At 37.7% G+C, this 24,674-nt stretch overlaps 1 protein-coding gene across 1 annotated transcript in view; it reads left to right on the top strand.

The window, feature by feature from the left end:
* The window catches only part of ARHGAP6 (Rho GTPase activating protein 6), a 274,206-nt gene extending 250,918 nt beyond the window's left edge, over nt 1–23,288 (top strand). Inside the window, exons 3-6 of the mRNA XM_042867518.1 lie at nt 9,807–9,878; nt 18,213–18,469; nt 22,749–22,944; nt 23,111–23,288. Of these exons, the coding sequence (XP_042723452.1) occupies nt 9,807–9,878; nt 18,213–18,469; nt 22,749–22,944; nt 23,111–23,169 (584 nt within the window). The 3' untranslated portion in view covers nt 23,170–23,288. The remainder of the gene's footprint in view (nt 1–9,806; nt 9,879–18,212; nt 18,470–22,748; nt 22,945–23,110) is intronic.
* The last annotated feature ends 1,386 nt before the right edge of the window (nt 23,289–24,674 follow it).

Below are 24,674 nucleotides of genomic sequence, written 5' to 3'. Positions count from 1 at the left end.
AATTTTAGTAGTTAGCTAGCATTTGTCAAATCTAGTTTTCAGTTCATTTAGTTTGCTATAATTGTAATACATATGATCTCGTGTCGTCTTTAGAAACTTAAATACATTTCCAATCATTTAAGGAAAGATTATTGCTTATGCTGTTTTAACATGTACTGTTGGACATTTTTGTAAGATTTGTAGCCAGTTTCACCAGGTGTGCATCTGCTGTGCATCCGCTCCTATGAAATGAGTATTAGTCTGCTATAGAACTTCCTTCTGTAAGGTAAATTTGAAATACGTAATCATAGACTGAGTGTTGAGGCAACTGTCTGTGAAATGAAACAAAACACAAGCAGTTAGGTTTTCTGAATTTTTATTGTTCATTGGTGCACTTTGTCCTCAATATGTTTCAGTTAAGCTCCGAATAAAAATGGGAATTCAGTTATGTGTCTTCCACTTGTTTATTTTGGCAGGGAGCTGACATTTAGTTCAGTTTTTTGCTTACTTTACTCATCATTATCCATTTTCCTTAACGCTGAGAGTGAGTTTGATTTTTATCCGGACTTGCATTTTTGTAAGTGCTCCAAGCTGCTCATTGTTTTTAATCATTGACCATGTTACATACTGTGTAGATAGTTATACCAGGAGAAAGCATCTAAGAAAACTGTAGCTGATACTTTGTGGAGCTACAAGATTAGGTGCTTTTGTGCTGGTATACAGTATGCCTTTTAAGTGAAGAAGTTTACTATCACCACTCTTCATGCCAACCTTTGCAGATACTTCTCATATAATACTGTCTCTAACATGGTGCCATAAGTCCATGCAGCATTTGTAAGATTTGCTTTCAATATAGCAGTATTCATGAAGGTTAAATTAAAGACAACCACAAGCTAAGTTCTGCTCTTTGACATTACATTAGTAAGTCTTCAACCTGGTTTATCAACCTTGCTCTATCAAACCTGCTCAGAGCACTTAATGAAAGCTGTGCATGTTGCTGGCTTAGGATGGAAGTTATATATTCTTTGTCATTTTTATTTTTCCCCCAAATCCCAGTTTTCCATAAAATGTGAGCTTTTCTTTCCTCTCAAGAAAAAGCTCTATCTCTCAGTCTGAAAAGAGAAAGTAAAATTCACTTAATATTTTGAGCTGGGAGAAATCCCAGCTGCAGGATGGAGGCATTTGGAGCAGTCAGCCTTGGAGTCTGCTATGCAGGAATTTGTCAAAGTAAAGGTGACAGAAGCTTTTCTAGACAGGGAGATATGCAAGCCAAAAAGCATTTTTTTTTTTTTTTTCTTCTCCACAGAAGGAAATTTGTAGAAGCTTCTTGCTATGGTTTGTTGGGTTTTTTTGTTTTGTTTTGTTTTATTTTTCCAGATTTGGCTTTTTGCCACAGTTGAGAGGGGAAAAAAAGTGAAATATATGAAGCTTGGAAGAACATAATTTTTCTACTAATAGAACAGAAGAAGTAATGTGTCTTCAAAAAGTGAATTTTTTATAGTCATCTTTTCCTTTTTCAAACTTTGTTGTTAGGCAGCTATTTTATGAAAGTGTAACCTATGTAACCATCAGCAAATTGATTTCCATGATTTTCTTCTATCACATACTAGGAATAACATATCTTATTATATGAGGAGCACAGTTCCACCTATTTATTCAGTCAGGTAGAAACAGGCTAATAACAATTATGAAAGCGAATCTTCATTGTTCAATACAAGGAAAAAAGATTTCTCTGTTTATCAGCCTCTGTTTGGGTAAACAGGTGCTTTGATCAAGAAGCTGCATGCATTATGGTGAATGCTACAGGAATACAGAAGTACAAATTACTGTGATCAACTTTTCCATATACCAAGGTTATAAAACAGTTGTTGATGACAGAATCCTGACAGGAGGTTTTCAGTATTAGGGGAGAGTAATCCTATGGGCTTGTGTTGTTATTTGGATCCTGACTTGTGTGGGCTTAGGGTAGAGCTCTTATAAATTCAAAGCCAGAGACTGCTGCATGCATGCATTTGAAGTATGTAAAGTCCAATTAAGTCTAGATATTACTTCAGAGATATTAAAAAATTCCTGTCTCCTATTAAAGCTTCCTATTTTATTATGCTGGCCCCCAGTATCAGGGATGGATATTGATGGTATGGCAGTAGAGGTTGAACCTTCCCACCAGTATCCCATTATATTTTGTTGCCATGTTACAGATGGCAGCAGAGGGGCACTCTGACACAATGGCATCTGACATGGAAGTGTGGATGAAGTAAAGGGATGTCGTTGGTCTCCATGTGGAAAAAATGGCACCCACTGACATTCATTGACAATTGCTGAACATTTCTGGAGACCAAGCAGTGAATGTGAGCACACTGAGGGGTGGGTGGTGCATTTCAGCAGTGGTGACAGTGACAGCAGGTCATTGTCCTGGTGCAGATTGTTATGAGTGCAGCACGATGGCTCTTCACTAGCGAAAATGCATAGCTACTATGCTATGTTGGAAAAGAGTGTTTTGTAGCTGAGAATTTGCACTATCATACTGTGTTGTTGTGCTCTTTGTATCAATTGTAGTTGAAATGGAAATAAATAGGAGGCATTACTTTTGGAGCAACCTACATATGAAGTCATTTGGCATTTTGTCAGTGTATTATTATGGCCTATGAAAAACTCAGTTTTCATTTAAAAATGTTAGTCATTAACATATTGGGAAAGTTCAAACATGGCCTACGTAAAACCATTTTAGGAACCAGAATGCATATGTAAAAGCTCTATAACACATTGTTTGGAAAATTGGTTTCATTTAATTTGTAATTTCTCTTCTAAATCACTGCAAGTACACCTAGTGTAACAGAAGTATTCTTGATGATGTTCTGCCAAATATGCCTTCAGAACATATTGTAGTTCTGGCCTTTTGTTTCTGAAAACTCAGCTAGACTGTCCTTACTTTGCAAATAATCCACATCAGTGTATGGTGATTCTGCTGAAGCTTCTAACTGAAACATTATCAAGAATACTGGCATTACAACTGATTAGTCCTCATGTTCTACTTGACTTTGGCAGAGTTTTGCTTTAACATGTGTATTCTTCTGGTATGAATTCTGGTATGAACTCTTCAGCTGAATATCAGATTTCCTTCTGTTACGCATTGTTTTGTAGCATATTGTATTGCTGTTTTTTGTTTGATGCTTAAAAAAAAAATATCAGGAGCGCATAAAATTACTGGTAAACTGTCATTTTATTGATAAAACTCAGGGCCCTGTAGGAACGCAACTTTCTTTAGAACTGGGTGAGGATTCCAGCAGTTCTGTGTTCCCTGGCAGGTTCCCTGGCAATTTATGAATAATTTCTAGAAAAAACAGTTTCATTCGTATGCCACTAGAACTGAATTCTTGCTATTATAGTAAAGATTTACATAGTAAAGAAGTGATGTATAATGCAGGATTTAAACTTCTGTTGGCTACATCATTTAAACCCATAGGTTGACATGCTATAATTCCCCTGTGTTTCATTTTAATAATCAGTAATGCAATAGCCCAAAGGACTACTACACGTGTAAATATAATGTTACCTACATCAATCTTTATCTGAAGAGGATGCACTATAAACAGATTACTGAAGAGTATAATGGGTTCAGGAGGAAGAGCACAAAAGCATGCATTTCAAGAAAAGCAAATATTTCAAGAAATGCTTAGATATTGAACTGAGGGACATCGTTTAGTGGGAAATCTTGGTGGTAAGGGGGCAGTTGGACTGGATGATCGTAGAGGTCTTTTCCAACCATAGTGATTCTATGATTCTATGCTTTTGCCTGGTGGTTTTCAGTTCTTTCAGTTAGCTGCCAGTTGCCAAGCACGAAGGAGTGCTAATTTAAAACAAAGTGAACTAAAGAGAGAAACCTGTAAGGGAGAAGCAGGAGGTAGTCCAAGCGTTATGAAGCCATATAATAACCTGCATTGCGAAGGCAATGCGTCTGCACTGCCAAGGACAGGTTACGGGGAGACAGAGAGTGATGGAAAATACCTGAGGGCTCAGCCTTTCCATTTTTGTAGCATGTGATGTGCCAAAGCCTTTCACTCATGGTCCTCCGGTTGGAAATGTTTACCTTCCGCCTGTGCTGCAGCTGGCAGTGCTCTGCGAGTTACTGCGTGGGGACAGTGACCGTTAATCTAAATAAATATTTCATGATGGACATTTATAGGCACAAGAATGCCTAAGTAAAACCTTCACCTTGCAGCTCCACGTGCATGTCCGGAAGGAAATTCACATTGCGTAGTGCCCAAAGAAATGATTGCAACTGCAAGTGCAGTACAATGGGAAAAGAAAAAAGCACAGAATTCTTTCTTGTGCTATATGAAGTTTTAGCAATACTTTCTGCTTGCAGACACTCAATTGCTTTCCACACTGCACAGGCAAGAGAGTATGTAGCTTGTTTTGCCCGCTGAGTGCAGGAGGCTGGCACTTGAGAAATGAGTCGCTCATAATGAGTGAGCCAACAGGGAAGTCTTCTGGAGAGGTGAGACGTGGCTCTTTGGAGTGCCACTGGTGGTGGTTTTCAAACCAGAATGGATTACCCTTTTGCAAAGTACATTTTATTGTGATTTAATTACATGCAAGGAAAAAAATTTACTAAGAGCTACTAAAGGAAAATGAGCATTCTTGAAGCAGGGAGGTTGAACTAGATGATCCCGAGTGGTCCCTTCCAACTTCAACAATTCTGTGATTCTGTGAATACAGCTACTAAGAACTATTTTTATTGAATTATAGAAATATTGGGATTTTTATCCATTTCTGTTTATAACTGAGCTATAGATATAACATTCTTCTGTCACATAATTCCTCTCTTTATACTGTGTGAAAATAACCCTTCATTGTAGAACATGACACATTTTCTTCCCTAAATGGACAAGAAATACAATTCTCATATGCAAAGAAGGCCTCCAGTAAGAGAGGAGGTGGATGGGGAGCAGGTGTTCTGTACTCAATAACCGTGTAAACAACAGGAGATATGTCAAAAATACAGAAAGCTACATTAAAATCTTTGTATGAATTATGTATAACAAAAAATAATATTGCATATAAGTAACATAAAAGCAACATCTCTCCATATAGATAATCAGTATCCTTTATTGTTTATAAACTTTGTTTATCTGTAAGCTTTATAAACCCATAAGGGAAAAATACATATATAAATAATGTATAAATCCATAAGGGAAAGAAACATTGAATAATTATATTCTGTTACTGATTCACTTCAAGCTTATTGCCAGGACAGGACACTTTCCATCATTTAAAATATAATACTCTAATGCTGTCAGAAAAATAACAACAATAATAATAAAAGCTGTTGTAGTTTTTACTACATATTATTTTTTTTAAGAAAAGGAAAGGAAAAAAAAGAAAGTTATGATATGGCTTCGCACTACAGTGGCTAATAAGTGGGATAATGTAAAAATTGTGGCGAGGAGTTTCTGCATGTTAGATCCAGCTGTGCCACTAATTGTATCACTTTGAAAAAATTCCATGCACAGTTATGCTCATGCTTGTGCTTAGCAACATCTGGACATTGCAAGTAGACGTGTTGATTTCCAGAACTTTCCAGAAATGAGTAAAGCAATACTGGAAGTAAATATTAGTAATGGGATTCAATCTGCACTCTTTCTGTCTGAGTCAAATTTGGTGTTGGTAGGTGATCTTGCACGGAGCAACAGAGCAACGTGTTGTTAAAAAAACCGTAATTCCCTTTCTGTTCTTTATTTAAAATTATATATATAAATATATAATATATATATATATAATATATATATATATATATATTTATATATATATTATATATATAAATTATACATTTAAAAATGAGCTTTGTATATCCTCTACATGAAAATGGCTTCTTAGCTAGTTTATATATCATATAGACTGAAATTTGGATCCCAAAGTGGACTGTACAAAATCTGGAGACTGTAACTGAAAGTCAAAAGGTGATAGTCTTAACACTGGATGAATTTCAATCTTAAACCAAAATTTTCAAAAATAGTAACCTCACAAGTCAGACTCCTGAAACTCTCAATTCTTGTCTGAAGTTGGTGTATCCATGCAAATACTTCTGTGTTCTGTAGGCTTTGGTTCACTGACAAAGTCCTAAATAGATGACCTAATTTTTCAAATAGAAAAGTCTCTCTGGCATTAAGTGAACCTGGAAGTGCTCACCACTTTGGAAAAACAGGTCACACAGCAATTTAATATTCACTCAAGAGTTTCATTCCAGGCTTGTTTTTTTTTTAAATATTCATCATGTTAGTCTTAATACATACAGGCCCAAAGAGTGATGTACGCATTGTAGTGTGAAATGCAGTCAACATATAAATTAGTAAGTACTGGACAAACCAAGTTCATTTCTGAAACAACTGATCTATGGAGCTGCCCGGGCAGATGTTTTTCAGGGAAGTCAGCGTGGGTTAACAAAGAGAGAAAAAATGGCTTCTTCCTTCAATTTGACATTTCCTTGCCTTTTAACAAGAGGATAAGACTTTTGACTTCTCACATCTTGCTAATATTCTTGAGTGAAATTTGTCAAGGCGGCCCTATCTTACTGATCTATTGAAAGAAGACATTAAGAGATGATTACATGCACACAAGGCTGGATAAATCAGCTGGATGAATAACATTTATCAATTTGGGCTTTAAATATTCTCAAACCACAGATGAGGATAGCAGGTCATATATAATAGCACTTTGGACTGATAGAGTATTACTTTGCATAAATATTTGCTAATTAATTTTTAAATATACAGTAGGTATTTTGCACAGGTAATGGTTTGTTACCAAGAACATATGAATATTAATTATATTCTCAAATCTCGGTGGAGATAGTAAGTGCTAAGTGTTATCAATTTTTTTTTTTCTTTTATATTTAAAACTGCTGCAGTTGCACTAATCCTTTAGTACATTGTGAGTATTTCAACAGTGCTCATGTCTGACGTAACCTAAATCAACAATCATTTCAATACTTATTTGTTTTTACGCAATATAGATTATAATTAATCATGTCTTTTGCTGGGGTTGAAAGGAGAACTAGAATTGACCTCGAAACTCTTGTCGGGTCTCTTAAGCTTTAGCTTTTCACTGAGACTCTTGTCAGTCTTACTTATAAATTGAACTCTTTGGCGTGGCGTAAGCCTTAAATGTAAATGATTGTGGTTCCACTGACTTCAGTGAATGAACATCCTTTGTTCAAGTTAAGTGTGTCCCTTCTATCATTCTGCCGTCTTTCTTTGTCTTAAGAGTTCATTCCTGCACAGAATAGACTTGCCCAGAGAAGCTGTGGGTGCCCCATTCCTGGCAGCATTCAAGCCCAGGCTGAATGGGGCCCTGAGCAGATCATCTGGTGAGTCGCAGCCCTGCTTGTGGCAGAGGGAGTTGGAGCTCGATGTTCTATAAGGTTCCGTCCTAAGCCATTCTATGATTCTTTTGTTTTCTGTATTTTTTGTCTTGTCTATCTCTAGAACTTTATCCTGTTTCTTACATTCCTCTGGGCCTGATCATCACTACTCAAAAATCCAAGATTTGAAGAAACAAATGCGTGGTTCCCTCAACCAGTCTTTTACTGATGAATTTCTTCACAGTTGGAGTTCAAACAATCACTCACTAAGAACAAGGTTCACCAGAAATCGTTGCTAGTTTGGCCCTAGAAGTCATTAACTTGTTTTCCATATGGATATGAAAGTGTAATTTATTTCTCTCTTTCACATGAATAACTGTTCTGGCATTTCTGTTGTATTTGACTATGCAGCACTAAAACACCGCAGAAGCTGCAGTTCTGTAATCATATTATAAAATCAGTGTGTTTGAGATGCAGCTTCAACTTTTGTTCTTCTTTTTACATGTTAGTGGAATCTTCAGTGGAATATCAGAATATCAATATATAGGTACTTGGAGCATAGAGGGTCTGAGACTCCAAGGAAATGTAAATCATTTATCAAATGGCTATTATGAAGCAGTAATCTGAATTTATAAGATGAGAAATAATATAAAAATAATTGTATAATATATAACGCCAGAAAACAACAGTAGTAGAGAACCCAATGAAAACAAGCAATACTTTTAGTTTTATGTAAGCAGGCTACTGACTGTTCATATTGCCAAGAGGTAATAGAAGAATTTTTGTAATAAACTCAGTATTATGAACTGGGGATGTCAGGTGTGAAAGGACTGGGTATATTAATCAATCAAAGTATGACTTTGAGTTATGAACTTGTCATGTGGATATGAAAAAGGAAATTCTAATCATAGACCGCATCAGGCAATGAATTACCACCTTTATATTGCTGAAATTCATTAGAAATTCTGTATTAACTTTATTCAGCCTTATTTCAGAGGGATGAATTCTCACTGGAGCAGGTGCAGAAAAAGGGGTTTTAACATAACTAGCAAATGAGAATCTACCTCAGGAGTCAGAAACTGAGTATTATAATTAAGCAGCTGCTGGGAGTAAATATGCTTGCTGTCCCTAAATAGATGCAGAATACAAACATTGAAGTGGATTTGATTGAACAAAAGTTGCAAAAGCAAAAATAAATTTTAATTTTAAAGTAAAAGGATATGAATGGGTTGTGAAAAGGGCAAAATTTGTCTGCTGAGTAATATTCATTAGGAGTTGTGGGAAAACTATGAGGAAATGGCTTGTATTTCTCCTATGGCTAATTGCAAAGATGGGAGTTAATCCATGGAGATCCACTTCAGTTTTTTGTGGTCTTCTCCCTGCTGTGAAAGACCGCTTAAGCCATTGATTTACGCAAACAGAAAAACATGCTGAGGCAGATTATTTAGTGTCCTTACCATAACAGTGAAGCACAGGTACTGTGTGCACATTTTTGATTTTATGCCATATTGCAAAACCAGTAAAGCAAAGGTATGTATCCAATAATGTTTAGCTTTAGTGGTGTCTGTCTATTATTATGCATTAAAGCATATGTGAGACCTTTTATATTGCTTTAGAACTAAACCAAATAAAAATAAAAAGTACAAGTTAAAGCAGGCCTGTGTCTTAATCTCTTGTATTTGTTGAGGCCTAACAAGATGTGTTTTTGTTGACTTTCATTATAAAAGATGCTGCTGAAGGAATGATAGCCAACTTTCCCACATAGTTCTTTCAAGAACAGACCTGCTTGTGATACCAGCTAAAATCTTTAGTCCTTAATATCTTAATGAAAACTTGGATGATGTATACAGTGTCAGAACAATAATTTCTCTAACACTAATCCATCTGAACCATCGGGACATGCCGTACACAAACTGCAGCACACTGTGTGCAGTGTGAGTTCAGATCCGATGCGTCATGTCAGGGTGGGCAGTTATCACTCAGCTAATAGGCCTGCTGTGTGCAATTCATCCTGACAGTTAGTCTCCAGGATATTATCTCCAGATACTATACCTGTAGCTCCACACTTCCTCTCCAAAAACTACTTCCAGCTTCACAGCCTCCAGTCTTGTATCTATGAATGGGAGCTAATCACTACCTTTTGAATTTATGCTGCCTACTCTTCATTTGCTATCAGGAACATCCAGCAGTAGTCTCAGTTGCTAAGACTTCATGACTAACTTTCTATTCTGCGCACGGGCTATGTGACCATATGTGCTGTGCCCAGCAACATGGAGTGGGATGCATTTGGTCTTCCAGTGCACTCTTTAGGGCTTATGGACTGAGACAGTTGTGAGCCTTTGCAAAATAAACCCCACATCCTTCCTGACTGAAGTGCTGTGGACATCTCACTTCATGTACATATAGCTTATGCAACAGTTTGTTCAGCGTTCTTTCCTTCACACATTTCCTATTTTTTCTCTTACAGATGGGCAAAAGAGGAAGAAATCACTAAGAAAGAAACTGGACTCATTAGGAAAGGAGAAAAACAAAGACAAAGGTAAAACTACACGAGTACATATTCACTGATTGATCTTAGTTTTACGTATAAGATTTCTTTAGTCTTAGATGTATGCTTTCTGAAACAGGGAAATGTTACCAAGCTGATGCGTTGCCTACATATTCATTTCCAGGTGGAAAAATGTCATATCTTTTAGTAACTGACGTTCGAGCAAGCCCATCTTCTGAACTGAAAGCTTATTTCCCAGGAGAATATGAAGTGTTAAAGAACTGTGTCTTTTCTTCCTCATTTTCAGCAGCCAGTGCAGAGTGAAATCAGGATAATATGATCCTGTTGTTTACCTCCATATACACTCTCTCTTTCAATTCACAAAGCGTGTGAACCCAACCCTGCCCAAAGCTAGTCAGTTGGTTTGTTTTTCTTCTTTTTTAACCTTAGGAAAACAGACATTGTTTAAAACGTATAAATGCTTCAGTGCTACTGATCAGTTGGGTTTTAATAGCCTCTGTGTGACATGGATTATAGAGATGGTGGGACTTTCTTGTTTGGACATTAAGCAGCTTTTATGGGCTGGGTCCTAATCCAGTGGACTTGACCTGTAGTTTGCAGTCATTTTAACCAAGTCCAGATGTTGAGACCTGAAATGAGTTTTTCTGAAAGTGAAATTTTCGGCATGTTGTGCATCTAATTTTGTGTTCAGTCCTAGAGAAGTTGTTTGGAAAAGTAGTACTAAAATTCAGTATTAATACCTCCATTTCAAAAACATATGAATTTGTAAGAAGAGAAATGATGTGGTTTCTGCAATGTTATTGCTTTTAACCTAATTTAATAGAACTTTGAGATTGCAGTGAGAAAAAATGAGTGTCCCATATCAAAGTTACTTTAGGTGCTTGTTGGAAAGATAACATTTTCCTTTTAATTTTTGTCTGTTGGATGAAATCATATATGCACTCACTCTTTTTATTGGTTTAAAATTGGCAATGGAAAATATTTGCATTGATCTTTCTAAAAGTGAAAGCCCTGATGTGTTTGTTTGAATAAAAGATAATTGTCTTCTGTGTTGCATTGTGAATAACACATCTTTCATTATGAAAATTACTTGATGTAGAACTGAGCTCACCTTTAGAATGAATTGTTGAGGAAGTGGTCTAATGATCTTAAATCCACTTTTGGGGAAAAATCTGTTTTATACTGCTCCTGTCCATGCTTTACATTTGTTTGCAGGGTAAGCAATCTATCATTATCTTGCTTAGTTTCCTTGTTTTTTTTTAATGTTTGTTTTTGTTTTTTTTTTTTTCCCCTTACCCACAGATCTTCACAGTGTTATAAAGTGTACTTGGCCATGTAGGGATCAGTAATTACCCACAGCAAAGATCAGCACTCTGTACTTACTCATCTCTGCATATACTTTTATTTACCTCCCATTTATTAGCATGGCTTAACTTTAGCCAAGCATTTTTAGAAATTATTATGCTGATTCTAATTGAAATTCCTTTTTTTTTCTTCTTTTAACTTCAGATTGTTTCAACTCTCCTATCTTCCACTGCCTTATTCTCATGTATAGGTTGAATTCCAAGATGTCTTTTACTTTCTAAGATGTATGACTTCTCTCCATGTACAAAATGTTATAGAAACAGAGCATCTGTTTATGTCATTTGTCCAAGTCTTGTGGATTGACAAAGGTGTTGGGTTGTTCGATAGAGTACGAAAGCCAGGAAGCCTAAAGGTTCCCTAGCAGAGACAGCAGAGTAAAGAGAAAGTCATGCTGTCTTTTGTTGTGATCAGCAAACATTAAGCAAATACTAGCCAAGGTAGTGGCACAGGGCACCCCACTTCTCAGTGTTTCTTTCTAGTACACATTTCTGTGCTCTATTGGGTTATTAAATATCATCCGCCCCACAGTTATTTGCTGAGCACACTCTTAATCTGTGACTACAGAGTGGATAAGCCACCACGAAGGTCCTCACTTGCACCATGTAGGCAGCAAGCCAGGCAGGCTTGGTGAAAGACAACAGGAACAGTAGCACCTGCATCTCCTGCCCTGCTACATGTGTTGGGATGTGTGTGCACCCAGAACGAGGCTTCACGCAGTGCTTTTGGCAGGGTTGGAGGGCTTAGCATAATGGGCAGCTCATAAATTCAGAGTCACAGAGTTGCACAGTTTTTAGGTAATGAGCTTGCTTTTGCAAGAAAAAAATGCAAGGCCTCTTGTCTTTATGCTGCTTGTCTTCATGTCTTGGCAGAGCTGTACCTGCTGCCCTGAACAATGGTCCCTGTGTTGCCAAAGTTCGAGTTAGAAGTAACTTCTGTCCTTTTGTGTCAGAGCAAGCCGAAAGTATTTATCCTGATCTGTACCATGCTGTTTTTTTAAAAAGCATTTTACCGTTTATTTTATAAAGGGAATATCTTCCATTACTGGGCAACCGCTCCAAAACAAACACTCTGAGCCGTGGATGTGGGTGTGTGCACACAAAAGGCCAGCAGCATGCACTGTTCACCCTTGAGCATCCCTGATCCTTGTGCCTGTAAGGAGTGCCTGCCTCTCTTCCCTTTTTCTTTTTTCTCTTGATGACTGCTGACACTGTACCATCCTCAGAGAGGAGCTGTGAGAAAAAGAAGAAGGATGTCAAAGTGGAAATGGGGAAGCTGATTTGCAGGATGCTTTTTATAGATAAGTTGCAGCTGCCTTTATGCAAAGAGCATTTCCCTCCCCTCACTTGAGCATCACATTCATAAGCACAGTTACTGCTGAACAGTTCATGATTAATTCAGAATGTTTGTATTCCAGCCTGAGAGAACTCACATATCAGGACAAACAGAAGCCTAGGGGCCATTTAGTTAGGATTCACCTGGAGTGTGTGTCACCTGAAAAGTATTTTTTGAATGAATAGCTCTCTGAATGTTAATCCTCACAAACACATAGCACTGTGGTCTGTGACCCAATGTGTGATCCTGCATGTAATTTGCATCCAAAAATGAATAAGATGAAGGTGGTGCAAAGTAGGCCGCAGTCCTGATTACTGGGGATGCACAACAGAGGCCCTGCTGTAGGGAGCTTGAAGAGTGAGCCCTACAAGCAGTTTATTTTGCTTGCAGTCAGCTTTGTGTCTTCAGGTGTGAGCAGTTCCTGAAAAAGAGCAAAGTGGATTTTATACTTAGTTTTGCATGACACTTTAGCACTGACATACACTGAAGTGCCCCGGAGCATGAACTTGTGGAATTTCTCTGCCTGTGGGGTACAGCATCTCAGGTTGGTCCTGGAGTCTGTTCTCCCCCACCCCACTCCACGAGACAGCTATGCTTAAGGATGTTGCACTCGTTTCTTATGACTGTTCTGAGCTTTAATTACTCATATGGTAGGGTCTGGAGATGTTCAAGACCTGCCTGGATGCCTACTTGTGCGACCTGGTGTAGGGAACCTGCTTTGGCAGGAGGGTTGGACTCGATGATCTCTGGAGGTCCCTTCCAACCCCTACAGTTCTGTGACTTATTCCAATCTGTGGAGATTTTACTCTCCCAACATCACATTTTATTTAGATAGACCGGTTGATCAACCCGACTCTTAAGTGAGAGTCTCAGCAAGCTGAAGGCCAACAAAGACACTAAAGAAGAATTGAATGCACTTTAAACAAGATTGATATCTTTATTTTGTCCTTTTTGACAGGTACATCTGTCAAAATCTAATTGGAAGGAAAAAAATCTGGAATAAGTGTTTTCATTTGTTTTTACATCTCTGAGTGACTCACCAGAACAGGATATAGCAAAACTTGCCGGATGTAAATGAATGAAACAGGAGTGCAGCACTCCACCCAGATGTCTAAGCGGTGTTTTCAGCTGTTACCATTCAATATCTTTGCTTTTCTCTACCCTGCCTCCTTGTTTATGGACATTGTGATTCTGAATTGTGTTGTCTACCTGCTGACAAACAGTACTGTGGCTGGAGGAACGATAAATGTCAGCACTGCTCAGAATAAGAAATTCTTAGAATTCTCTGCATGCTGGTGACTGAGTACTGTTCCCTTGCAAATTCACTGCTAATTTTGACGACAGCAGAAGTGGAGCCTTTCATCTGTCTGCTGCTAGCAATGCAGGGGTCAGCATAAGCATGCCTACTTGGAAAGTACCCACCAACATTCCTGGGGGCAATGGCTCTCAGAAAGGATTTCTCCTAAAATATACTATCAGAGAACCAGCTCTGTTTTTCCATGATTCTAGTAAACTCTACAGGTGAACTGAGAGACTTGCTTAGAAGTAGTAATCGTTTGTTATATGATTTGTTGAGCAACCTTTTCCTGATGTTTCTGTGTGGAATGTAAATACTTGAAAAATTCCTCTGCGAGATCTTTGCAGAGTTGCTGTGTATGCTGTAGTTTCTGAGAATTGTAACTAGGGGGTATGCAGCTTCAGGAGTAGATAGACCCCCCCCCACCTTTGTTGAGCTGAGTCAAAGGATTTCATTATCTCAAAAACTGCATTTAAGCTACACTTAAGAAAAATAAATTAAAAAAACTCACAACAAAAGGCTAAGAAGACTATCTAAAATTGTTGTATGGTGCATTATTTGCTTTATTAGCTTTGTAAACCTTATTAGGGTCTAAAGTAAATACCTCAGAGGATCTTAATAGATGGTTGTAGTTTGTAGGATGGAAACCACAATTTTAACTCATGGGATCTTCAGATAAGACTTTGAATCTATATTTGGGTTAGGTGGCATAAGGCCAAGTAGGCTAACTCTGTGGGTTGCTTCCTAGTTATCATCATTTGGTTAACAAAGAGCAGGATTTCTGATTTTTGGTCACAGAAACTCTTATTTGATCTGGCTGAAAATATTTCCATGAAATATTGTTTGTTTTTTTTAATTCACAAATGCTGATTTACTGTAACAGAAGAATTTTTTAGAAACATACCAGTTTCAATCACAATTCGTAATTTTATCAGCTGTGAGATGGACTTTCTTATAATAGAAATGCACTTCTGCAAAATCTCAAATTGTCTCTGGTGCCAGTATACACTCAAAGCAAAATGGATCAGAAATCAAGTACGTATATGCTTCTGTTTAGGCTAAACATGTGAGTCTACATTTCCAACATAATTGCCCACTCTGTCAGCTTGTTTCCAATTTTTACACAGTGCTGTCTCCAACATTTATTTTTAAACAGTACACTCCTCTAATTGAAAAAGTGATCAGTTTCATTGGGCTTACAGAGACAGTAAGTAACTCAGTAGCTTTGTTACCGTGGTACACATGTAACTATACATATATACATATAGCCCGTGCTATAAGGAACATTTTCTTCATACAAGTAGAACACCTCCAACAGTAGAGCCTAGAGCAGCAGTTGGTGCTTTTACCTGGATTGTGAGAACAGAACCTCAAATTTACATGTCGTCCATCTGAGAAGGGGCTGCATGGCTCTGTGTGACTAAAATACTTCTTTTTCCCAATGAATCTGAAACTTCAAAAGGGCAGTCATTCATTCACCTTAGTGGACATGTCCTTACCTGTCTACCAAGGGAATTATTGAAATTGACTGCTAGTGATGTTAATGGGGAGAGCGGATTGTAAAACATGTTCTTCTCCACCACCCAATACCCCTGCACACAACGCTGTGCTGGGAACTTGAGGCTGTAAGCCAGTCTGTGGTGGGTGCAACCAATTCTCTTGATTTCAACAAATGAACAAAAAGTTACTGATTTTGCCAATTTTGTAACGTAATTACCACTGCCAGCCAATATCACTTCCATCTGTATTTAGTCTGAAAATCAGCCAGTTGGTTTTCATCCAGTTCTCCATCTCTGCCAGATATTGAGAAACTGGGGAAGTGGTTCGTGTCCTTTGAAAAGGAGGTGTACAACAAAGCAGCGTAGAGCAGAGGATCCGTGTCCTTCCATTGCTTTGCAGTGAAATGAGCAATGAAACAAGTTAATGAAGCAAGTGAAACAATAGCAATTGAAAAACTGGCATCCCACACCTAAGGGTTTGAGAAGAGGAGCAATACTTACCTCAAAATACTGTCTTTTATATAACAAAGTTGGGGAACAGGGCCATTTTCATGAAATTCTCTTAATGAAAAAGTACTGAAAACTCATTCCCTGGTGATCCCCACCCATTCCATCCTTGTGTTGTACGATCAAAGACATCATCATACTGTTGGGTATCAACAGGTTGTGCACAGCCGTCCCATCCCCATTTGAAGCACAATTGACAAAAGCATTTATATATTTATTGTTCAGGTTTTCATTCAGCTCAGTGGCTTTAGTCAGGAAATATTGTGGGAGGAGAGAGAAATAGGAGAGCTGGAGATGTAACAAAGGGGAGTCACGTTGCAGATATGTGTTGCAAGTGAATTTTCAAAGTAAGCTTATGGTCTTAAATGTTCATTGGGAAGATAATCCACAATACTACAAAATTTCAGTACAATTAATCTCATCATTTTATAATCATACTTGCTAGAGTGGAGGAGGAACAAGTTTAACTCTGGGCTCCAGGAACTGGAAATCTCTGCATTGCTTGACACCCATTGATGATGTACTTTCTTGTCCTAAATTAAATGCAGATGGTTTTAGATATCATTCTACTCACTGGTCACTTCCAGACTTGTTTGATATATGAGGATCTGCTTCCTTATTTTGTTTTGTCTGGCCACCAAAGTTAGTTCACATCTTAATGTTTCATATTTTCTAAAGAGCAAGCAAATGAGAACAGGCCCATGTCTCTTTGTTAGAATAGGGTAGAAGCACCCTCACTCGGGATTCATATATTATACTCTTCTTTCCAGTCCCCTTAATCTTAATAATAATGTAACATTAACAAAACTTGAAAGTGTCATCAAAGATACAGTCAGACTCAATCCCAGGAAGAATTTCCGTCTTTAATTGTTTAGACGACTGAGAGGCTGGATGTGTAAAGATTTTACGTTTGCTCTCTCTCTCTTTTTTTTTCTTTTTTAAAATTGTTTTTAATTTCTAGTGCCTTCTGTATGCCCAATACTGGCAGGTCTGAAACCGGAATCTAGTAGAACCTCACCAGAATCAGTGGGCTCAGTAGCTATTTTATTCATTCCATTTGAACACAAAACAGTTCTAATTTGCGGTCTTACCCAATACTTTTGATTCGACTAATCTTTGATAGGTACAAATTTGAAAGTTAATGATGAGAATTTCAGTGCTAGTTACTGGCTGACATACTGTGAAACATTTTTCTGATCCATAAAAAATTCTGGGCATTTTGATGGTAAGACCTGAATATATGCAAGGTTTGTATGTTACAGTTTTATTGATGTATATCATAGAATCATAGACTCATGGAATGGCCAGAGTTGAAAAGGAGCACAATGATCATGTAGTTTCAACCCCCCTGCTATGTGCAGGGTTGCCAACCACCAGACCAGGCTGCCCAGAGCCACATCCAGCCTGGCCTTGAATGCCTTCAGGAATGGGGAATCCACAACCTGCTTAGACAACCTGTTCCAGTGTGTCAACACCCTGAGTGAAAAACTTCCTCCTAATATCTATCCTAGATCTTCCCTGTTTTAGTTTAAAACCATTCTCTCTTGTTCTATCCCTACCCACCCTTGTAAAGAGCTGTTCCCCCTCCTATTTATACACTCCCTTCAATACTGGAAGGCCACAATGAAGTCTCCCCAGAGCCTTCTCTTCTCCAAGCTAAACAAGCCCAGTTCCCTCAGCCTTTCCTCATAGGAGAGGTACTCCAGCCCACTGATCATCTTAGTGGCCCTCGTCTGGACCCAGTTCTATTGGTGTGGAGTGGGTTTATAGTACTGTTAGAACTGTACCCTTCAAGGCTTAGTCTGAATAGTGGATGTACTTACAAATGCCCTGTGCATGTAGATGCACACCCTCCTGACCTGTGATGGGCCCCATATGCATGCCTATAGCTCTTCACTCTGGTGCATTGCAGTATTTGTGAGAGAAAGACATGATGAAAAGATCTGAAATGGGAGAGCTGTGGCATAGGAGCCAGGCTCTCCAGTCTCAGGATAGTTTTCCACAGCATCTGATGGCCATCTGCACCATTTTGGTTTAGCCAAGTGCCTGGCTTCCAGTTGCTTTCAGTGGAAGTTAAGATCTTAATTAGATCTGTTCCCAGTTGATTTTCCAAGGTTCTGTGTGGTATATCATGCAAGATCCAACTGGAAATAGGAGTCAGATACCAGGAACTACAGTTACCTGGCACTTGTCCACTATTATTTTATTGTTTGAATGTTGTTATTATTGTGCAGTCCTGCACCTCGTCAGAATTATTATATATTTAAAGAGACTTCAGATTGTTTTGCTTTTTAACAGTTTAATACTGAATTCCTTGTGTACTGAATAAATATCAGATGTTCAGTAAATACTTTTTTGTTGCAGAATTTATTCCCCAGGCTTTTGGAATGCCCTTGTCACAAGTGATTGCTAATGACCGGGCCTACAAGCTCAAGCAAGACTCTCAAAAAGAAGAGCAAAGAGATGTTTCAGATTTTGTGGCCTTTCTCTTACCATTTGGAGCAAAAAGGCAGAACAAAGAACTTTCCAGCAGTAACTCATCTCTCAGCTCCACCTCAGAAACACCAAACGAATCCACTTCTCCTAACACGCCAGAGCCAGCACCGCGAGCAAGGAGGCGTGTAAGTACCCCCATAACTACAACCATACATGCTCTGTGGAGAGTATGGCAGGTGTTTGTGGACCGTGGAGCATTTCTTCTGTCATGTTTAAACAGTGATATTCTATTGATTGGAAGCCAGCCTTGTGAAGACAAGAAACCCCTCACTCTAGAGGAAATCTTTCTCCAGTGCTGATGGGAAAAGATCATATGGACCGTGCAAATCTTTTACAGATCCCAAAGTGTCAGAGAGATAATTTAAAAAACCTCAGCTCACTCTCTTTAACTACCTGCTTATGTTTAATTGTTGTAAATTAGTCAAATTCCAGGAATTTCCAGCTACTTCTTTCATATGGGAAGACTAAACCTGTGTGATTAAAATTTGTATACATGCTTATGTTAATTTATCTTCACAAACTTGGAAATAAATTAACTATTAATCATCTAATATTAATAAAATCCCCATGGCCTGATTCAAATCATGTCCTCAGTAGCAACTAAGAAGTTAGCAGAATAAATTTGTACCAAGCTCTTAAAAGTAAATTTCTGCATACAAACTAAGAAAATGCCTTTGGCAGCAGAACTCAGTGCAGCATTTTAGGTTGAACATTAATCTTGCATGTAAGATAGGTAACTGGTAGACCATTTTCTTGCAGGTTTCTGTTCCTTCTAAGTAAATTTTGTGCTCTGAAATCAAAGAGATTACCAGTTCTCCAGTGCTGCAGCTAATAACAGTATTACCAATTTTTTTTTTTCTTTTTTAGTGGAGTTGCCCATGGTATAGAGTTTCTAAAAGTATTGATTTTTTAATTTTATATTGCATTGGAGATTAAAATGCCCAGTAAAATACTTTCAATAAAACTCCATTTTAAGTAGTCTGAGAAGAAATTTGGGGTACAAGGACAGACTCTGGAAAACAAAATCTTTCTAGGATCCTGTCTTCTCCCAGGGATGAAACCTGCTTCGGAGAAATGCAATATGGTGTTCTATAAGCTGCAGTGTTAAGAGTGGTAGATCTGTAGTAAATTGCAGATGAAGAGAAGGTTCAAGAGCCCCGTGACCTGCCCCCTTTCTTTCTAGCTGTCAGGTGAAGCTTATACTTGAGGTGTCAACAGTCTTTCTGCAGGGAGGTGAGGGCATGATCTTTGAGGATGTTTACATTATTACAGACACAGAATACACGTATTGACTTCTCTAGACCATATTAACAGCCACTTCTTGCACAAAAGTGCAAAGTGCACTTGAATATGTGTGTGAAAGGAAACCTCTCAACTTCTTTCAGAATTTGGCATAGATGTTGCCAAAAAGATAGAAATGCACTGTATACACCCCTGACTTCAGAACTTGTTTTCATATGAAAGATAATTCACATGTCCAGGTGTGGGTCATCTGCTGTTCCTTTTGCGAAGTGTGATACAATCCATAACTTGTATTTGACCAGCCAGCAAGCAGAAGGAATACAGATCTTTTGTTACCTCCAAGGAATAGAGCTCTGTCAGGACCAAGTTGCTCGTCCATTAGTCTGTAGTCATGAGGGTGCAATAGAACATATGGAGAAGAGTAGACTAAGGTGAGCAGTATGATGTGGAGGGAGCATTCTCTCTGTAACGTACCTTGGTTATGCTATTTTCAACTTCAACAGAGCGAATGTTTTGATTAAAAATGAAAAAAAAGATGTTGACTCATGCAGTTGATGCAGCCAGTTTCTCACATATATGCTGCAAAGACATTTGTAGTGCAGTCTTGCCCACAAAGCCCGCTAGTGTTTAAATTGTAGAGAATGTTGGTAAATATGCCATTCACTTCCATTTAACTGTCATTCACTTTTGCATACTCCCACGAGTCTTTAAGCACTCAGTTGAGGTTGTCAGTAAGGGTTGTAAAGTAATGCTTTTGGCCGTCCTCTTGATGTCGGTGCTGATGTTCTCTCTCATCCAAGAATGAGACTGATATCACAGTGGCTGCTTTTTCTGTGTACGATTTCTGCTTAGCAGTTGGAAGTCAAGACCCTGATGATCCCTCAGGACACTTTCTATGTGCTTATTCTACAGAATATTAAGACTGTCTGTTAATGTATTATTTAGATATATTATGCAACCAAAACTTGTGTATCAGGAGCTCACTCCTACTTCTTGTTTAAAGTGATTTGTACTCAGTCCTTTCCATACATGGTAACATTGCTCATCTTTCTGTAAAAGATGTTGGTTTTTAAAGCCCTTTAAAAAAAAAAGAAAAAGGAAATAGTTTTGTCTGACCTTTATTCCACACCTGTCCCCATAGTCTTCACTTTCATTTTGCTCTTTCCATCTACTTTTTAGTCTTCACTTTTCTTTTTGTTACTTTAAGCTTATCTTAAGACTTCAGATTGTGAACTTGGCATGGCAAAGGATGCTGGCTTGACTTGGTCTGGCCAAGTAGTGCTGTACTTCAGCCACTGAACTCATGGTCTTTCTTCTTAAAGCCTGCTTTGTGTCCCAGTTAATCCACAACTTTGATACAGTGCCCAAGGATAATGGAGAACTGACTGTATTTGCATCTATTTTAGGGATCTGAATCCGACTTAAGTGATTCTGTGATAATAATGGTTCATGGGATGAGGATGTTTTGCAGATAGGGAAGGACCAGTAAGAGCTAGGGTATAAAGACAGTCACCTGTCGTACGTGAGCTGCCTGCGAACAGCAGTAGTGAGCATGGCATCAGGATTTTCAGTGTCAGGCAAATAATTTTGATGTCTGAAACCCCAGATCTTTAAAAAGAAATAGGAAAATATTTAGCTTGGAATGTTGCAAACGTGGATCACACACAGAGAATCTTGCTTGGTTTTGGGTTTGTTTTTTTCTTTCTAATTGGCAGGAAATGGTAAAGGGAAACAAGCAGATGTATTTCTGAGAAACCTTAGAAATCAAGACTGAAGTTGCATTCCAAAGAGACTAGTAATTATTTAGAGGTGTAGGTCAAAAAAAAAAAAAAACCTTTCTAGATAATTTTTACTTCGTTTTTCCGCTAAGTCTTCAAAGTGTTATGAGATGCAAGACTGTATGTTACATGCTTTACTTTAGTATGAACTAACAAGTTTTAATTTCATTTGAAATCCCAGTGGAATTTCTTTACTTTGTCTCCAAGGTGAAAACTTGTATAAAGCTTAGTTTTCTGTCCTGAAGGAAGGCAGTATTTCTAGAGCTTGGTAGTTCTGTAGTAATTGAACCGTTCCCGTTCAACAGACTGAGATCTTGCTGACAGTCAATGAAATACATGTCAGCAGAAAATATTGCTTTGAAGAAATTAGTGTTCTTAGCAAAGCATAGAATAAAAATTCTGCATTTTCACATTTTAAGTTATGGTAAAGTGTATTTTTTGCACTAGAAGGTAAGAAAATAATGTACAATAGATATTTTTATTGAGAGTTCTTTCCTTTTTTCTTTTTAATTATTATTATTGTTATTTATAAATCTAGATGTTCCCTCAAATATTTTTTGCATTGTTAAGTTTAATAATAGTTCCCTGACTCTGAGGTGAATGATAGTTTTGAAACAGCAGTTGTGTTGTGGTATGAAAAAAAAAAACAGATCTTCATTTTCAAGTGTGAACATTGAAAAATGCCATAAATCTCCTGTTGCTTGTGTTACTTCATCCTTTGCTGACTGCTTGAACCTTTGTGCCTTCCTGTAATCCAAACATAATGTTTAGAGCTTTCATTGGAATTTTATTTAAGATACCTAAAGTGAAATTACCTGGAAAAAAAAAATCACTTCTGTATTCTCTCCTGTGTCTTTGTTCTGTAATAGCGTGGGTTTATTTCAATCTCTGCAATCATACATATTTGTGTAATTAGTCAAGTCTGTGTGGTATAGAGTGGTAAATCTATTTGTATAATTTTCACTGTGTGAAGAGTGTGGAAGTGTGGAAAAAGTAAAGAATCAGGTGTAAAAATGTGTATATATCCTCATGCAAATACTGTACTGCTGAGTTGCATGCACACATTGTGACTCATTCTTGTCTTGAAGAATATCTAGGCCTTTATAGCACTAAAAGCACACTAAATGAATGTAAAGCATTGTGTTTCTTGTAATGATATAGTATATATCTATATAATATAGTAATGATAGCATGGGTACTGTCCAGATTTTTGCATCTATTACTGTAGTATTATATGTTGACCAATTTGTAAAGTGGTAGAGCAAATTGTATTTTGTACAAGTTTTTCTTAAATGCAGGTAGGCAAAAATAGTTGTTAGATGAGATGTGGTGGTCCTTAGATTTCTACAGCCATACTGAATGTTTATGCATGTATATTTTACAGGGTGCAATGTCTGTGGACTCTATTACTGATCTTGATGACAATCAGTCACGGTTGTTAGAAGCTCTCCAGCTCTCTTTGCCAGCAGAAGCCCAGAGCAAGAAAGAAAAGGCAAGAGATAAGAAACTAAGCCTGAACCCTATTTACAGGCAGGTTCCGCGGCTTGTAGACAGTTGCTGCCAGCACTTGGAAAAACATGGTAAGAATATTTCATCTTGCCAGGAGTGGCAGATGTATTTTTACTGAAGTATAAATAAATAAGTATTTTGAGAACCAAGTGTATACTTAAAATTGCAATGACATCTTTACAAGCTAGACAGTTCCACTCCAGTTTTCCCTCCTGCTTCCCTCTTCCTGTCTCACAGATAATTTCCTAGGAGATGATCTCCTCCCAGATGGAAGATCTATGCTACAAGCTTGCTAACTGGCCCATTCAGCATGGAGGAAGAGCACTTTCTTGGAGGTCATTCATTTCAGAGCTGGAGTGATCATCTCTGAATGAATGACTTTTTACACAGTACAGGTTTACACACCATGAGAATGAAAGCCTGAAAGCCAGCTACCAATTCTTAGCAACCAGTGGATCTTTAGATTTTGATGCTAAATGAACGATTTATGCTACAGTGCAAGACATAGCTAGAAACAACATTGAAAAATAGTGGTTCAGAGGAACAAAAAATATCCCATGCTAAATTATATTAAGAATTCAGAGGATTCTTTATGTTCACTACAAGACTTTCAGACTGCTTATTGTTTGTCCCTAGCTTGAATCTGTTGACCAGTCTCAGGCTCAGACCTGCTCTCTCTGAAAGGAATTATAAAATTGTGCCAATATTCTTCTTACGGCTTCATGATCGTTCAGACACAAACATCCCACTGGTTTTCTGCAATGCAGAAACAATAGCTAATCAAGATATCTATTCAACATCTCTCCCAATGTATCTTTGTTTTGTAAAGAATTTTTTATAAGAATTGAAATAACTTGGCCACACAGAGACCTATCGCTTGGCCAGATGATAAACAAACCATTTAATAATGGTGAATGTAGCATCAAATGCTGCATCTGATGCTTAATTTGACCAGAAAGAAATCATTTACAGTCTTTGAATTAAAGGCTTTTGCAGATGGGGGACAGCAACTTAAACAACAATGCTAAGCTTTTATAATACCCATGTGGCTTACAAGTATATAAAAGAAAACAATGAAAGCAAGTCATTGTTAGCCTTTTACAGAGACTAGATATCATGGCTGACAAATATGGGGATGATTAAGTTTAAGACGAATGACTTCCATCCTTTAAGTAAGGTTAACTGAGTTCGGAGAACGTAAAAGTATCTGAGACAGGAGAAAGAGACCTCAAGCAGAGTATCCTAGTGATTAAGTGCTTAATCCACCTAATACACTGTAATAACAAAGATTGTTTTCTATGCAACACTTTTTACTAAAATATTTTTATTGGAATTTCCTTTTAAATAAAACATGATGTTTCTTTGTGCATTTTCTAAGAGCACGATGTAGTGCCATACAACATGATCATCCCAGATACTTTGGGGCAAATATTGATGTTCTTCAATTTTCAACTTAATCTACAGTCCAGAGGAGTATTATACAAAAGCCATCAGGTCTGGTTGATTTTGAGAAAAACAAAGATTTCAGAAGACAGACTCAATTGATTTTTCATTGATTTGGGGTGAAAACAGAGAACTTGATGTTCTGGCAGCAATCCTCTAGTAACATCATTCCAAACTATGTGATGGATCATGTTTTATATTCTGAATATCTGTGACTATATACATTGGTCTTTTATACCAATTTTTCAGCAGCAGGCTGCAAAGAGACTCCTCATGTATGTTTTATATGATTATAAAAAGGAAAAAAGGAGGAAAGGAGGGAAGGGAAGGGAAAGGAAGGGAAGGGAAGGGAAGGGAA

The sequence above is a fragment of the Lagopus leucura genome, unplaced genomic scaffold (genome assembly GCF_019238085.1).
Source record: "Lagopus leucura isolate 7727_CA_CO unplaced genomic scaffold, USGS_WTPT01 Super-Scaffold_100001, whole genome shotgun sequence".
Classification (NCBI taxonomy): Eukaryota; Metazoa; Chordata; class Aves; order Galliformes; family Phasianidae; genus Lagopus; species Lagopus leucura.
This window is presented reverse-complemented; position numbering and strand designations above follow the sequence as displayed.